The sequence below is a fragment of the Chiloscyllium plagiosum genome, chromosome 19 (assembly GCF_004010195.1).
Source record: "Chiloscyllium plagiosum isolate BGI_BamShark_2017 chromosome 19, ASM401019v2, whole genome shotgun sequence".
Taxonomy (NCBI): Eukaryota; Metazoa; Chordata; class Chondrichthyes; order Orectolobiformes; family Hemiscylliidae; genus Chiloscyllium; species Chiloscyllium plagiosum.
The window spans coordinates 13,076,879-13,095,537 of NC_057728.1; the positions used below are offsets into that span (position 1 = coordinate 13,076,879).

At 42.3% G+C, this 18,659-nt stretch overlaps 1 protein-coding gene across 4 annotated transcripts in view; it reads left to right on the top strand.

Moving 5' to 3' along the window:
* The window catches only part of LOC122559526 (metabotropic glutamate receptor 8), a 443,931-nt gene that overhangs the window by 349,066 nt on the left and 76,206 nt on the right, over positions 1-18,659 (top strand). For all 4 annotated transcript variants that reach the window (XM_043709129.1, XM_043709130.1, XM_043709131.1 and 1 more), the window contains exons 8-9: positions 5,310-5,449; positions 6,601-7,536. In XM_043709129.1, coding sequence (XP_043565064.1) covers positions 5,310-5,449; positions 6,601-7,536 — 1,076 coding nt within the window. The remainder of the gene's footprint in view (positions 1-5,309; positions 5,450-6,600; positions 7,537-18,659) is intronic.

The window sequence follows — 18,659 nt, forward strand, 5'->3', positions numbered from 1 at the left end:
CAACAGTAACAGTAACACACTGACTGTGGCCCAGCCAGCACAGAGTCAGTTCCCTAAATTGAGAAGACTCTGAATCTCCTGTTTATATCAGTCAGCCAGGTCTCCCTGACTGTCCCAGGTTAACAACTCCAATCAAGGACCTCAAATTCAATAAGATCAAACTGGTTCTGATCTCTACAACTTTCACATTTTCCTTTCATTATTTTCCTTTCCTTTCTATTGATCAGCTTGCACAACTTGTGCTAACCAGCCCTCATAATTAAAGTAACCTGTAAGGAAGATATTTCATACAAAGTTTGCTTCAGTTGACTAAGGTTAATTTGAGAAGGAAATGTAATTTACTCCAGGTAACTCCTCTTCCACTGCCAATTGTCTGAACTCAAACTCTCTCCTGCTGAGTAATGTTGCTGATCTGTCTATGGGATGCTGAACTACTCACATCATCAGTTGGAGCACCAGCTTTCCCAGGGAGTTTGACCTTATAAATTCAGAACTGTTTACGGCTGGCACATCAGTTAGCATGAATACGTATTGATTGCTCCTCACACAATAATCATCAGCAACTAGACAATCCATTCTGCTATAACGCAGTAGTTCCATTCTCATGCAATCCCATGTTATAAGAAAATTGCAGAATAGCAGCACCATTTAAACTAATGGGGCCAGAATCGCATTCTCACCAATACACGCTTTAAAAGTTCGCGCTTTAGAAACAGTGTGCCAATTTGCCAATCGTGTTATAGCTAATTTGCGTTAACAAATGCGCGCTATAGCAGAATGGCCTGTACTTGGTCCTTGTATCTTGTAACAGATTCAATCTTCTACCAACTACTCACACAAACCTGTGATCTGACAGTTTAAGATGGTTTTATGGAGCCATGCAAATCTCCATCCTGCTTTGCAGAAACCAATATTAAATGCAGATAGTTCACTGCATAATTTTGGGTGGATCTCAGGTAATTTTAAAAACAGATGCTCTGGCAAATGTTACTTTTCTCGTGTAAGTTTGTTCAAACAATTCTTTAGCTGTAGCTTATTTTGATGTTTGATTTCCTGACAAAATTGCAAGGGTATTTTCTAATGACTTTAGAATGATTTCAAAACTCTTGCTATGTAAGTGTTTGCCTCTGCCTACCTTAGCTTCACCTACTTTAGATACTAATTACAATCTATTGATAAAAACAGCCTCTTACTTTCTGCACTCTGGTTTGTTTTGACATTGCATTGTTTCCATCTGTTTGAGTTCCTCGGAATTTAGCTCCAATAATTTACCCTTTATTCCCAATAGACGTCACTACTAATCTGAAGAAACTTTCCACTTTAAACGATGATATAATACTGCAAGTGATTGCACTCAAAAATAGATTATTAACCTGACACAACTGTCAGCAGACTTTGTGCGATATTGTGTACAGCAGTAAATGATCCCAGATGATAGATGGATTATCTTATAGACAGGCACTGTGCACTTGTTCTTATAGCGGTGGCTCCCATGATCTGTTAGGAGAAAGTGAGGGCTGCAGATGCTGGAGATCAGAGCTGGAAAAGCACAGTCGGTCAGTCAGCATCTGAGGAGCAGGAGAGTCAATGTTTTGAGCATAAGCTCGATGATATAGTAGTACAAGTGATTGCACTCAAAAAACGAGTATGGACCTGGCACAACTGTCGTCAGACTTTGTGTGATATTGTGTACAGCAGTAAATGATCTCCGATGATAGATGGATTATCTTACAGGCAGCTGAAAATGTATTGCTGGAAAAGCGCAGCAGGTCAGGCAGCATCCAGGGAACAGGAGAATCGACGTTTCGGGCATAAGCCCTTCTTCAGGCAGGCACTGTGCACTTGGTCCTATTGTTCCTAAGTTCCAGATGAAGGGCTTATGCTCAAAATGTTGATTCTCCTGCTTCTTGGATGCTGCCTGACCTGCTGTGCTTTTCCAGCACCACACCTTTTGGCTCCCATGATTTGTGCTAATGCTGGTTAAACCAGTGTTATTGTGCCCTCATGGGTGCTGCTTGGCATAAGGTCTGGATTCTGGGTATCTGTTCTACACTCCTGACACTGCAGAAGTTAGCTAGATCAATCTTACTTGAGTCTGCTGCATCTCTACATTCTCGAAGAATGATTATTGTCTTCTTCTCAGGAGTTCCTGTAAACTGCTTATTTGCATTCTGATGTAGAAATACTGATGTAGAGGGTTCTCCTACAGTTTTCCATGCCCTCTTAGGCTAAATTGCCCATAGTGTTTGGTGCATTAGTCAGGGGTAAATATAGGGTAGGGGCCTGGGTCTGGGTGGGTTACTCTTCGGAGGGTTAGTGTGGACTTGTTGGGCCAAAGGGCCTGTTTCCATACTGTAGGGAATCTAATCTAATCTAAACTAATCTTGCTCAAGTCTCAAATAATGTGTGACTCTTAATATCAGTTACATTATCAGGTATATCGTAATTCATTCTCATGCACTACCATTGCCAAGTGCTCATTGTTGTGTAAGAGCTTCTGGACCTTGGAGCAAACTTGTGATGATGTCACAGAGCTGCGCATCACTGTGCATAAATAACATAATATGGACAGATTTAGACCACATTACTTTTGACTCTACACGAGCAATTCATCACCTCTGCACCATTCTGGATGGGAAGACTCACATGAGTACAAAGACCTGAATACGTGAAGAAAATACTTTAGTCCCTATGTAATGTAACAATAGCTTTCTATCATTATCTATTGGGGCGGCATGGTGGCTCAGTGGTTAGCACGGCTGCCTCACAGCTCCTAGGACCCAGGTTTGATTCCAGCCTTGGGCAACTGTCGGTATGGAGTTTGCACATTCTGTCTGTGTCTGCACTTTCCTCCAAGGTTGTGCAGGTTAGGTGCATTGGCCATGCTAAATTGCCCATGTGTCCAGGGAAGTGTGCAGCTGGGTGGAATAGCCATGGGGAATGCAGGGTTACTGGGAGAGGAGTGGGTCTGGGTGGTTTGCTCTTCAGAGGGTTAGTGTGGACTTGGTGGACCAAATGGCCTGCTTCCATGCTGTAAGGATACAATGATGAAGTCTATGATCTTATATAGTAGTATTCAGTTTTAATATATAAGAAATAGTATTACTTTGAAGTCTAAGCCTGAAGACAGTTCTTGATTTTTCCTTATCCTCGACCAGTCCGCCTCAAACCCAGACTCGGAGTGCGGCATCAATCCACACAGGAAAACAAAACATCCTCACTATTGCTATGCAACTCATACAGTGCTGCCTGCTCAATCTAATAAGGTGTCATTCACGCTAGAGAGTGGATGTACCCGTACTGGAGCCTGCAACTAGCAGAAAGAATGATACAAAATGCATGAGATGCCGACATATTCTGTAGGCCCCAGAAACCTGCCACAGAATTCAGTGGCCACATGAACAAGGCAGATGTAGGAACGGTGAAACCAGAGACTTCCTTTAAGCTGAGCGCTGTTATACACATTCTTCTGCTGTTTCCACATCCCCCCTCCCCTCCCCAGTAATGAACCAGTTCAAGGTAGATGCTTGTTCCAACCTGAATGGAGGTTTATTTTTAAGGTGAAAGGGATTCTATTCACCTCTTACCTGTCCCCAACATCATCCTCAAGGGGGTGCGGCATCCCCGTTATGGTAAGGCTTGGCTCCAGGGGCATTTACAGTGTTAAAATGAGTGTCTGTAAGAGGTTGGGGATGGGGGAATGTCAATTTATCTAAGTGCTTTGTTGTTGCTTGTCCAGCTGGTGTCAGAACAAATTTTCAAAAAATATAATGAAACCAGCTATCCTTTGCTCTGAGATTAGTTATTAGATGATTGCAAACTATTTCAATTCTAACTGTTCCTGACCTACACAAATATCCTGCATCCAAGACCCATAACTGCTCCAGTCATGGGGAACATGTATCTTGTATTTTGCCTTGCTAAAGAATAATGATAGAAATTGCATCGAATTTTCCCCTCCCTTACAAGCACGTAGTGTTAGGTATAGGGGTAAATGTAGGGGTATAGGTGGGTTGCGCTTCGGCCGGTCGGTGTGGACTTGTTGGGCCGAAGGGCCTGTTTCCATACTGTAATGTAATCTAATAATCTAATTAGGTGGGGGAAAGGGCAAATAATCATAAAATCCTGACAGTGTGGAAACAGGCCCTTCATCCCAACAAGTCCAAGCTGACCCTCCAAAGAATAACCCATACAGACCCATTCCCTTACATTTACCCCTGACTAATGCACCCAACCTACACATCCCAAGACACAACGAACAATTTAACACAGCCAATTCACCTAACGTACACACCCTTGGACTATGGGAGGAAACAGGAGCACCGGGAGGAAACCCACTCAGACATGGAGAGAATGTGCAAACTACACACAGAGAGATGCCCGAGGCTGGAATTGAACCTGGGACCCTGGTACTGTGAGCCAGGAGTGCCAACCACTGAGCCACCGTGCCACCCCCAATTCAGTCAGGTTGGAGAGAGACCAACCTTTCTGCTACCTCAGCAATTCTGGGCAAAAAGTTCCGGGCACTATGTTTCTTACTTTCAACCAATTCAGAGTCTTAAGTGGTCAATTAACCACAACCAGATAACATGCTACTTGTCTGATTTCCTACCTTCCCGGCTGGTGAGAAAAGAATCCTCCTTCCCGTTTGTGGGAGTGGATCCGAAGGGAACTTATATGTCTTACAGCTGACAAGTGAAAATTGAAACCCCCGAGTCAAGGTTGAATTTGAACCACGGGAATAAAAAAAAAATGCTCACTTGTGTCGCTTGCAGCTTTGGAATGCAAGTTTTTGTGTTGATTTTTGTCACTGATGTCATTTGGATCATTGACAAAAATACTTCCTTTACATCAGGGATTGCCCTGGTTTCACACACTTTCTGACACAAAGTAATTCAAATGTAGAGTCAATCTAGGTTTTAACACAGCTGTCACAACCTTCCTTCACCAGTACCTGTGTACTACATTAATACTGTTTTATTTTGACATATTCTCCCAGTAATTGAAAATAAAAATCAGTCACAGAAGATGCAAATTTATCTCACATCATGTTGTACTTAAAGTAATATGTAACTTTGCAACTGTGTGAAATGTATTTCCTGTGATCTGCCTATTCTTCTTGCAGTCAAATGAAAATTAGTTAATTTATGATATTGGATAATGAGTTTGAATTGTGAGATCCATGTCTATTTGCAGAGTCTTCCACCATTCATTCATTCACATATCAAATGATGTATTCCGTGTTGCACATAGTAATCGAATTTTAGTTGTGTTCACTCATGGTTCCCACATGTACTTTGTTTTTGTAGGAAGTGCTGGAACCCCTGTGACGTTCAATGAAAATGGAGATGCTCCTGGACGATACGACATTTACCAGTATCAGGTTTCCAATTTCACCTCTCATGAATATAAGGTTATCGGACAGTGGACTGATTACCTTCATTTGAATGTAAGCAAAAGTTCTTTGTTTCCCCTGAATCTGCATTGAAGTTTTCATTCTGTGGGAAGCTAAACTTCCTTTTTGCAGGCATCTTGTGCATTTGACTCAATAAAGGCTGGATGTTGTCAGATCTAGCCAGACATGAAATATCTTTAATATGCTTTCACCATTCCTTGATGTGCTCAGATTGTGCTCTCATCCTTACTATGATATAAATTTGCTTTTTGGAACATTGGATAATGCGCATTGTCCCATTGTAAGAAATTCATATTATAGCAATAACTTAATTCATCAAATAGAGGATATTACTGTCATTACCAGCCTCTGAGCTGCTCCTTTCCATTGTGAATGATGGATGGGTTAGTAATAAGATCCATTGAGTTAGTAATAATGTCTATGCACAAAGAAAATGCTGTTATTGTTATTACCACCATTTTCTGTGCAGCAATTTTCTGTACTCTGTCAGTCTTTTAACCTAGTCAAAAAGTTTATTTCAAATTCATTTAGAATATTCGTTTTGAAAGTTTGAACATCTCAGCTGAGTCATCTTTACATTGCATTACACTTCAATCTCAGGATGAGAACATTGCTAGACAGGTTGGTGTTTATTGAACACCCAGAGGTGGTCTGGGAAAGTGTCGGCTTGCTCAGCCGTTACAGATGGCAGTTTAAGAGTCAAGCATTTTGGTGTGGGATTGATATCACATTCAGGCCAGACCGAATAAAGATGGCAGATTCCCTCAGTTGTTTCCTTCTCCATCCAACCAAGCTGCTTTGTGTTATGGTGAACAACACTCTTCTAATTTTACACATTTTGGAACTGATTTCAAATTCACAGACAGTCATCCGAGATTTTAATCTGTGTTCCCCTGATTACTCATGCAGTGATGTAACCATTACTCCAAACAACATGGAATTATCAAACCTATTGTCAGCAAAGCAGATGAATTAATTGATATTCCTGAATTGTTTGAGCTTGGTGTTGCAAAATTAAAAGATGAAAGATGGGTGATCACATTAATACAATTCAAAATGGGGGCTAGAAGGGGATCAGAGTAGACTCAGGGTGAACTCAGTGTTTGTCTTGAATTTCATTCAGTTCTATACATGGACAGTTATGTAGTTATCACTGAAGGGCTCACTCATTTACCTCTTCACAGGTGAAGAACATGCAATGGAGCAGAGGAGAACACAGGATTCCACAGTCAGTTTGCAGCCAACCATGCAAGTCTGGTGAGAGAAAGAAAACCGTAAAGGGTGTGCCCTGCTGTTGGCATTGTGAACGTTGTGAAGGCTATCAGTACCAGATCGATGAGACAACTTGTCAAATGTGTCCATTTAATAGGAAACCAAATGCGAATGGCACAGACTGCCAACCGATCCCCATAATTAAGCTAGAATGGCATTCACCTTGGGCCATAGTTCCTGTCTTCATAGCTATGCTTGGAATTATAGCCACCACATTTGTTATTGCAACCTTTATTCGTTATAACGACACACCGATAGTAAGGGCATCTGGCCGAGAGTTAAGTTATGTCTTGCTGACTGGAATATTCTTGTGCTATGCTGTAACCTTCCTAATGATTGCAACTCCTGACACAGTTCTTTGCTCTTTCCGACGCATTTTCTTAGGACTGGGCATGTGTTTTAGTTATGCAGCACTGCTCACAAAGACTAACAGAATTCACAGAATATTTGAGCAAGGTAAGACGTCTGTCTCTGCTCCGAGATTTATCAGTCCAGCTTCCCAGCTGGCAATCACCTTTAGCCTAATCTCTCTGCAGCTCCTGGGAGTCTTTATCTGGTTTGCCGTTGATCCTCCGCACACTATTGTAGACTATGGGGAGCAACGAACTGTTGATCCAGAAAAAGCCAGGGGCATTCTGAAATGTGACATTTCCGACCTTTCTCTCATCTGTTCCCTGGGATACAGCATTCTGCTGATGGTCACATGCACTGTGTATGCAATTAAAACAAGAGGAGTCCCAGAGACCTTCAATGAAGCCAAACCTATTGGATTTACCATGTACACCACCTGCATAATTTGGTTAGCTTTTATTCCAATATTTTTTGGCACAGCTCAGTCTGCAGAAAGGGTAAGTGCATTAACATTTTGATAATCTTTGTGTGCCATAACTACAAATGTGTTCCACTTAGTGTTTCGCTGAATTCACCTTTGTAAGTCTACTTTAACCTCTCATCATGTACATAATTGATAAACAATTGTTTTATGTTCTACATGAAATGTTTACTTAATTTTCTAATTGTTTCAGATATATAGGTTTATTATTTCATAAAATATCCCAAATTAAGCTTAGAAGCTCTTGTGCTATTTTGCAAAGTTGGTTCCTGGCTTAAGATAGGTATCGGGTTACAGAACTGTCCAAGAAATAAGATTAATTAACAAAAGAAAAGAGTAATTCTGTTTTTATTTAAGTTTAGGATTTATGTAGTCCCTTCATGTTCTAGATGTGCCAAAGCACCTAATCACCAGAGGATAGCCTTAGTTTTTGTAGTGAAGTCTTTCTTATCATGTAATAAAAAAGTCAGTAAAAAGCAACAACGTCCATTTATATGGCAACTTTAATGTACTAAATACATCTCAAGGTATTCACTTGAGCCTTAACAGGTATAATTTGATACTAACTCACACGAAGACATCTAAGAGCAGGTGACCAAAAGCTGAGTCAATGAGACAGTTGAGCAACCAAATAGTCTGATTTTAATGCCGGAAAGGAATATTGTGAGAGAATGAAAGGACATGAGAGAATTCCCTGTTCTTCTTTGAATGCTGCCAGTGATCTTTTACCTGTTAGTTAGTCAGCACTTTTGCCTCATCCAAATATTTACCAATATTGCATTTCCGCATTCAGAGCAGATGATGTTTTCACATGCATTGTAGAGTCTAAACTTACAATGTTCTGACTCAGCACTCGAGCACAGGCAATTACTAACAGAGCTGAACTAGCAATGACCAGCTAAGACCAATTAACATGCTGACACCTTTATTATTTTGACTTATTTCAATGCCTTTGTCATTTATCGTGATACATTTCATTTAGTTAAAACAAGGGTTCTACTAAAAACCCTCATTGAACAAATTGGCATTAATTGCATCTTTGATGGGACAACTCCAAGTCCTTTGCACATGATACTAATGCCCTTGAACTTAAAAGATATTTTCTGTCACTAGATGAGCCTGAACCATCTAATTCACTGTTGAAACAGCAATGTAATTCACAACAGCTCAGTTTTAAGCTGACTTGGTCGAGGTCAATCTCTCCAAATTCATGCTTCATTATACTTCCTGTAACTTTTCAAACTGCCCCACTGGTCATCAGTAAACGATCTGAGTCAACAACCAATGATTCAGCACAATGTTGAAGAAACTTCAAATGTTTCCCTCAAAAACAAGTACAAGTCACTTACATTGTAGCCAATTGTATTGGTGTATGAGGAACAAATCTGAGTGATTGATCTTCCTATTAGGTAAATGTATGTAATACACATGAGCAAGCTCCTTCCCTGTTACTACATAGTGGGGGGATCAGTGAGGCTTGACAAAGGATATTTCTTACAAAGTTCCAGAGCAATAACTTTACTGAACTCTGCTAATTTTCATGTTTGCTCTTGTCAAAGGAGTGCAATTGTAAGCATGCATGCCTATAGGCTTTGTCAAATCTAAAAATGATGAAATGTTGAATGAAGGGGGAGATTCAGAGATCCCAATAGGAGAATCATTAAAATGTTGGCAGTACTAAAGGAAATGTAAATGTAAATATTGGCCTTTTATTTCAAGCGAGGTGAAATACAAAAGGAGAAATCTATTATACGGTACTCCACATTTAAATTGAATTCCATTTGGTATTGTTTCATTTTAACGTTAGTAAGATTTTAACATTAGAAATGTAGTTGGTGCCATGCATGACTGAGGCAGTGTTCTGTCATTCTGTTCCAAGAGCCATCAAAATAGTTAAAGGTTTCTTACGAGTGTGCAAAATTCCCCAGTTTTGTTCTTGTGATCAAAACTGACTGAAGATATTGGGTTTTGCCTTAAAGACCCAAAGATGACCTTGGCTTTCTGTAGAAGTCCCTGGGAAACACAGTAGCTGCAGCAATATTGTGGCAGTTTTGTCTTTATGAACATAAGACTGTAACATCTTCAAAAATGTTCTAGCCTAATTCCTAAATCTAAGTCCATCTGCAGAGAAATTGCGCCTGCTGATAGGAAAGCCAAAAAATTCAACTTAATGTCCTGCTAAACATTCATTTCTGTGAGGGAATCTTTCAATAATCCTGATGTTTGACTCGAGCAAACTGAGCTCATCTAAACCCACCAAATCAAGTGAAAAATACTTCCTTGTTTACCAAACCCACAAAAGACCTGCCTTCAATGAGGTTGATAGTGAGCAAGCTCTGAACTATTCTTTGGTTTGCAACATGAAAAAGTGCTTGATTCTCTTCAGCTGTATTTCTCCCGAGTGTGTGTGCATAGGTGCTGACTAATTGATGCAGCATTTGGACTTTGGGTGGGTGTGTGAATAAATAACCTTCTTTATTTTGAAAGCCCCCCCCCCAAAAGTCTTTCATTATTTCTTTAAATTGACCACACGCTGTAGGGGTTTAGAAATATACATTTACCTTCGACATAATAAACACGCTGATTATGTACAGTAAAAGATGGGATTTGTGGTTTGTTTATCTTTACACCCCCTCTATTACAACAGAGAGAAGCAAGTGAAACATGTATGTGGTTTTACCACGATAGTGGGATCACCCATTATACAGGCTGCCATTGACTCATAAATGTGACATTCTGACCTCAATGCTGCCTTATGCCTCCATCACAGTACGTGCAATTGCTCTGTGACCATATTCATATCTTCGCCACAATCTCGATACTTACTTCCTGCTCTAGCACACTGCTTCTAAAATCTTTCAGCCATCAGATTAAACCAGAGGGTGATGTCTGGATGCTAAGTGCCATCCTCTCTACAACTGGGGATGTCTCTCCTATACAGCCTAACCACGTGTTGGTAGAATGGGTTTCTGCAATGGGAAATAGGGAAATGCATGATTTGGTGCTGCAGTAAAGGGTGGCACGGTAGCTCAGTGGTTAGCACTGCTACCTCACAGCACCAGGGTCCTAGGTTCGATTCCTGCCTTGGGCGACTGTCTGTGTGGAGTTTGCACATTCTCCCTGTGTCTGTGTGGGTTTCCTCTGGGTGCTCCGGTTTCCTCCCATAGTCCAAATATGTGCAGGTTAGGTGAATTGGCCATGCTGAGTTGCCCATAGTGTTAAGTGCATTAGTGAGAGGGAAATGGGTGTGGGTGGGTTCCTCTCTGGTGGGTCGGTGTGGCCTTATTGGGCTGAAGGGCCTGTTTCCACACTGTAGAGAATCTAATCTAAAGGTTCTATTATCTTCAGTAATGCACCTGGTTTATGGTGGTTTGCAGCATTCTTCACACCCTGGCCATCATGAGTACACTCACAGCCCTCATCACCACAGAAATGGTAACAACTTAATGAAGAAGAGGAAGGCAGGAGGCAGGGAGATCCACCTTCTTGTCTTCATGACTAATTCAATACCACCTCCCCAAGCCCCCATTCTACGTTATTGTATCTTTTCACCCTCTGGGTCCCAGCCATTAGTTCTCTTTTGAAGAAAACCACAGCCATTTCAGATCACAAGCCACCCTTGGACATTTACATGGTGTCTACCCTGTGCCTTGGCCACCTTAAACATTCACACTTCTCCACTACCCATGCACAGTGTGTGCTGTCTCTATGATGCACTGCACTAACACAAAGTGATTCCTTTGATACTACTGTTGAAGCTTGCAAAATGTACCATATGGAACAAGGACATGGAAACATCATCTCTTGCAAGTAACCCTCGCTGTCCTGCCTTGGAGAATATTGCTGTTCGTTCACTATCACTGGATGAAAATCTTGGAACTCTCTTTAACAGCATAATCGGGATGCTTACAGCCCATGGACTGCTGTGGTTCATGAAGGCAGCTTACCACCAGCTTCTCAAGGTCAACTAGGGATGTGCAATAAATGCTAGCCCAGTCAGTGTCACCCGTTTTGTATGAATGAGTAAAAAACCAGTACTGGCATCCACAGTCTTAGTAGCTACATGGTAATGAGCTGGGATTCCATGATCACTGAGCTTTCTGTGTAGCATTCAGACTGTCACTTGGTGGTGACCACTTGTGCTGCTGAGGAAGCTGAGACATCAACTTTCAGACACTGCACTGTGGTCACTTTCACAAGTGTTGTGCTGGAGCTGGCCATAACTTTCATACTGGAAAGGACGAGTTCTAAACTCTCCACAAAACCCTTTTTCTCAAGTTGGTTGTAGACTCCTCTGCGCTTCTCAAAGATGGCGTTCAGCTTTCTGGCAGCTCTATCGAAGCCCTCAACTGGATCCTTGGGCACAGCCTCATCCACCAGGAATCAGGTATCTACACTATCCTCCTCCCCACCTCCCCCTGAAAACCCACCCAGGCTGTATTTCATTCCCAACTAGTGACATCCATCCATAATGCCACCCTATAAAGTTCAAAACTCTGTGAAATTTAAAACCCTGTAAAGTTCAAAAATAGCAATTTCTGAATTGGAATCCCACAGTGTGGAAGCAGGTCATTCAACCCAAACTGAGCCTCTGAAAAGGTTTCCACCCAGACCCACCCATCACCCCTGCATTTCCCACAGCTAATCAATCTAGTCTGCATACGCCTGGATACTGGGCCGATCCACCTAACCTGCACATCTTTAGACAGTGGAAGTGAGCCCACACAGACAATGTGCAAACTCCATACAGTTAAAGGAGGGTGGATTTGAACCCGGGTCCCTGGTGCTGTGAGGCAGCAGTGTTAACCACTGTACTGGTGGCTGTGTGGTGAGATTGAGTGACATTGTTTCTTTAGAATCGATGTTCCACTCCCCTTCAAACTCACATGCTACCTGGTCAAGTTCCAATTCCTCGGGTGTTGAAAGAAGAAAGGCATGAGAGTAGGGGAGGTTTTGCTAAAATCATTCAAGGCACTAGTCAGACCACAGCTGGAATACAATGAGTAGTTTTCATACACTTGTCGAAGGAAAGATATATTGCCATTGGAGACAGTCCAGAGAAGGTTCATTCGGCTGATCCCAGGTCTGGAGATGTGGAGTAGGTTGAGTCTGTACTCTTTGGAATTTATAAGAATGAGAGGTGACTTTATTAAAACATACAAGATTCCTCAGGAAATTGACAGAGTCGATGCGGAGGGATTGTTTCTCCTTGTGGGATAGTCTAGGACCAGAGGCATAACCTCAGAGTAAAGGGTTGCATCTATAAAACAGAGGTGAGGAGAGTTGTGGCTCTGTGGAATTCTTTGCCACAGATGGCTGTGAAGGTTGGGCCATTAAGTATGTTCAGAACCTAGATAGTCAGATTCTTAACTAGTAAGGGAAACAAGGGTTTTGCACAAAAAACAGGAAAGAGGAACTGAAGATTCAGATCATCCATAATCTCATTGAATGGCGGAACAGACTTAATGGGCTGAATGGCCTAATTTTGCTCTGTCACGTTATGGCATTGTAGTAAAATTAAATGAAGGTAGAACAATTGGTCCATACTTGCGCCATCTCTTGGAAGAGTTGTGGGATGAGGGGAAAGTGACATGTGAAATGGTGGATGAGGTGTGAACATACCGTTCCCTTAGATGGTCTCAGCATTGTCACGAGTTACTGACTCAGAATTAGCCAAGCTGTTGGTGGAGACCACTATGTCCTTCATGGAGTCCAGAACATCTTATCCAACAAAGGTGAGTGGAGTCTATCAGAGACTGTGGTGCAAAGTGTTTGAGTGATGTGCCTGTGAGTGTTGATTAGCTGACAGTATTTGAGCCATGAGATGTTAGTATGGGGTTTGCAATGCTGCTAAGTATGTGAAGGCAGATGAAACTGTGCATACAAGCAGTCAAAACTTCCATTTATATGTCATCATCCACAACTTCAGAATACCCCTAAGCACTTTACTGTCAATGAAGTACTTTTGAATTAGAGTTACTGTTGTCATGTAGGAATTATAGTAGACAGTTTGCACATGGTAAGCTCCCACAACCCATTATGTAATAGGGATTTTGAACAAGGGGCAAATGTTGGCCAAGGAAAAGGAAATGACTTCCCTGCTATTTGAAACAGCTCCACGAGAATTTAGACAGTTGACAGGACCTTGGTTCAGCAACTTATGGAAAAATCCATACCTCTGGAACAGGTGGGATGAGAACCCAGGTCCAGTTAGGAGCACTGCCACTGTTTCAGAATACTCCCCAGTCACTTCGTGCTTAGCCTTGTCAGAGTTTATACTTGGTTATATTATTTGACCTTTGTTTAGGCACACACAGCTGAGAGTTTCTTAAGATCTTATCAGCTAATTCTTGAGATAGTGTGCCATTATGAACATTTCCTACCTCTATTATGGCTTCTCACATACATTTTTCACCAGTATCCCAACTAAACAATGGATCATTGCTGGGAGCAAATAGTTGAGGCATTACAAGTGCCTTTTCAATTTCTGGCTGACTGAATTTGCTCTGGAGACTTTAAAGTATGTCGCACATTGACAGTGCTGTATAGTTACATCAGTGCAACAGTTGTGATGGAGCCACATTTAATCTTTGATATTATTTCCTTTGGCAGCCTTCCTCTCATGAGATGATGGTTTGCACCTTGATGGCCCTTGATGGTAAATAGCTTATTACTGTCTCGTGGCAACAGCGGTTAAGTCAAATTTGTTAAGCAAGCATCCTGCCAGGGCCTTTTCCATCACTTGTTTATTTTGATCCCAGTCTAAACAACTCAGGCTCACTCAGTAAAATAAAGATTAGAATAGTGCCAGCCACTCAATGAACCATGTACCATGATTAAGTCCTATCTGTCTCAATCCACTTTCATTGCTGCACAGCAGTAATTCATAGTGGAGGTTAAAGTAGAACATAGAACATTACAGCGCAGTACTGACCCTTCGGTCATCAATGTTGCATCGATCTGTAAAACCAATTTGAAGCTCATCTAACCTATACTATTCCATTCTCATTCATATGCTTATCCAATGACCATTTAAATGGCCTTAAAGTTGGCAAGTCTACTACTGCTGCAGGCAGTGCGTTCCATGCCCCTACTACTACTGAGTAAAGAAACTACTGACATCTGTCCTATAACTATCACCCCTCAGTTTAAAGCTATGCCCCTCATTCTAACCATCGCCATCTGAGGGAAAAGGCTCTCCCTGTCCACCCTATCTAACCCTCTGATTATCTTATGTGTCTCAATTAAGTCACTTCTCAACCCTCTTCTCTCTAACAAAAATAGCCTCAGGTCCCTCAGCCTTTCCTTCATACCAGGCAACGTCCTAGTAAATCTCCTCTGAACCCTTTCCAAAGCTTCCACAGTCTTCCTATAGTGCAGTGACCAGAACTGTACACAATAGTCCAAGTGTGGCTGCACCAGAGTTTTGTACAGCTGCAGCATGACCTCATGGTTCTGAAACTCAGTCCCTCTGCCAATAAAAACGAGCACACTGTATGCCTTCTTAATAACCCTATCAACCTGGGTGGCAACTTTCAAGGATTTATGTACATGGATGCCGAGATCGTTCTGCTCATCCACATGACCAAGAATCTTACCATTAGCCCAGTAATGGTAAATTCTTGATGTCACAAGGAATTAAGGGCTACGGGGAGATTGCGGGTAAGTGGAGTTGAAATGCCCATCAGCCATGATTGAATGGCGGAGTGGACTCGATGGGCCGAATGGCCTTACTTCCGCTCCTATGTCTTATGGTCTTATAGTACTCTGCATTCCTGTTACCCCTTCCAAAGTGAATCACCTCACACTTTTCCGCATTAAATTCCATTTGCCACCTCTCAACCCAGCTCTGCAGCTTATCTATGTCCCTCTGCAACCTACAACATCTTTCGGCACTATCCATAATTCTACTGACCTTAGTATCATCCGCAAATTTACTAACCCATCCTTCTGTGCCCTCATCCAGAACTTCAGGATGAATATTTCCCATCATCCACCACCATCTGTCTTCTTTCAGCTCGCTAATTTCTGACCCAAACCACTAAGTCACCCTCAATCCTATGCCTCCGTATTTTGTGCAATAGCCTGCCATGGGGAACCTTATTAAACGCCTTACTGAAATTCATATACACCACATCAACCACTCTACCCTCATCCACCTATTTGGTCACCTTCTCAAAGAACTCAATAAGGTTTGTGAGGCAAGACCTACCCTTCACAAAATTGTTGACTATCCCTAACCAACTTATTCCTTTCTAGATGATTATAAATCCTATCTCTTATAATCCTTTCCAACACCTTACCCACAACTGAAGTAAGGCTCACTGGTCTATAATTACCAGGGTTGTCTCTACTCCCCTTCTTGAACAAGAGGACAACATTTGTTATCCTCCAGTCTTCTGGCACTACTCCTATAGACAATGGTGACATAAAGATCAAAGACAAAGGCTTGGCAATCTCCTCCCTGGCTTCCCAGAGAATCCTAGGATAAATCTCAACCAGCCCAGGGAACTTATCTATTTTTACACTTTCCAGAATTGCTAACACCTCCTCCTTGTGAGCCTCAATCCTATCTAGCCTAGTAGCCTGTATTTCAGTATTCTCCTCAATAACATTGTCTTTTTCCAGGGTGAGTACTGATGAAAAGTATTCATTTAGCGATTTTCCTTTCTCTTCTGACTCCATGCCCAACTTCCTGCTACTGTCCTTTACTGGCCCTAATCTTACTCAAGTTATTCTTTTATTCCTGATGTTCCTATAGAAAGCCTTAGGGTTTTCCTTGATCCTACCTGCCAACAACTTCTCATGTCCCCTCCTGGCTCTTCTTAGCTCTCTCTTTTGGTCTTTTCTGGCTAACTTGTATCTCTCAAGTGTCCTAACTGAGCCATCACATCTCATCCTAACATAAGCCTTCTTCTTCCTCTTGACAAGAGATTCAACTTCCTTAGTAAACCATGGCTCCCACACGCCACAACGTCCTCTCTGCCTGACAGGTACATACTTATCAAGGATCCACAGTGGCTGTTCCTTGAATAAGCTCCACATTTCATTTGAGCCCATCCCCTGCAGTTTCCTTCCCCATCCTATGCATCCTAAATCTTGCCTAATCACATCATAATTGCCTTTTTCCCAGCTATAACTCTTGCCATGTGGTATATACCTATCCCTTTCCATCACTAAAGTAAACATAATGAAATTGTAGTCATTATCACCAGGGTGCTCACCTACCTCCAAATCTAACAACTGGCCGGGTTCATTACCCAGTACCAAATCTAATATGGCCTCGCCCCTTGTTGACCTCTTTACATATTGTGTCAGAAAACCCTCCTGCACACATTGGAAAAAGACTGACCAATCTAAAGTACTTGAACTATAGTATTCCCAGTCAATATTTGGGAAGTTAAGGTCCCCTATAACAACCACCCTGTCAGTCTCGCTCCTATCGATGATCTGTAGAACTGTTCAGAGTTCTATAGAAAACTCCCAACAGAATGACCTCTGCTTTCCTGTTCCTAACCTCAGCCCATACTACTTCAGAAGACAAGTCATCAAACATCCTTTCTGCAAGTGTAATACTGTCCTTGACTAACAATGCCACAACAGTAACCACCCCTCCCACCCCACCCCACCAACACCACCACTCTGAAACATCTAAATCCTGAAAGGTGCAATAATCATTCCTGACCCTGCTCCACCCAAGTCTCTGAAATGGCCACAACATCGAAATCTCAGGTATTAACCCATGCTGCAAGTTCACCCACCTTATTCTGGATACTCCTCGCGTTGAAGTACGCACACTTCAAACCAACCTTTTGCTTGCCGGTGCCTTTGTGTGACCTTGAAACCTTATTTCTGACCTCACTACTCTCAACCTCCTGCATACTTGAACTACAATTTATGTCCCCATTCCCCTGCTGAATTAGGTTAAACCCACCTGAAGAGCATTAGCAAATTTCCTCCTCAGGATATTGGTACCCCTCTGGTTCAGGTGAAAACTGTCCTCTTTGGAGAGGTCCTACCTTCCCCAGAAAGAGCCCTAATTATCTAGGAATACAAAACCCTCCCTCCTGCACCATTCCTATAGCCGTGTGTTCAACTCCTCTCTCTCCCTGTTCCTTGCCTCGCTAGCAGGTGGCACAAGCAACAAACCAGAGATAACAACTCTGTTTGTTTTAGCTCTAAGCTTCCACCCTAGCTCCCTGAATTTCTGCTATCTCTCTTCCTACCTGTGTCATTGGTGCCTATGCGGACCATGACTTCAGGCTGCTCCCCCTCCCCTTCAAGGATCCTGAAAACACGATCAGAGACATCATGTACCCAGGCACCTGGGAGGCAACACACCAACTGTGAGTCTCTCTCATTCCCACAGAACCTCCTATCTGTCATCCTAACTATGGAGTCCCCAATGATTAATACTCTGCTCCTCTTTCCCCTTCCCTTCTGAGCAACAAGGGATGGACTCTATGTCAGAGACCTGTGCCCCATTGCTTACATCTGGTAAGTCCCCCCCCCAAACAGTATCCAAAAAGGTGCACTGTTGTTGAGGGGAATGGCCACAGGGGATCCCTGCACTGCCTGCCGGTTCCCTTTCTGTCCCCTTACGGTAACCCATCTACCTTCTTCTTTTACCTGAGGTGTGAGTACCTCCATGTAATTCCTCTCAATAAACCCCTCCGCCTCCTGAATGATCCAAAGTTCATCCAGCTCTAGCTCCAGTTCCTTAACACGGTTCTCGAGAAGCTGGAGTTGGATGCACTCCCATAGATGCGGTCAGCAGGGACACTAGAGGTGACCTTACCTCCCACATCCTGCAGGAGGAACATTCAACTGCCCTAACCTCCATTCCCGTTATTCTAAATTCCCAATAAGACAATTGAAAAACTGGAAAAAAAAGTTAAAAATCACACAACACCAGGTTATAGTCCAACAGGTTTAATTGGAAGCATACTAGCTTTCAGAGCATCGCTCCTTCATCAGGTGATAGTGTCGCCTGATGAAGGAGCGTCACTCCGAAGGCTAGTGTGCTTCCAATTAAACTTGTTGGACTATAACCTGGTGTTGTGTGATTTTTAACTTTGCACACCCCAGTCCAACACCGGCATCTCCAAATCATAGAAAAAAATAGAAACTAGTCACCTT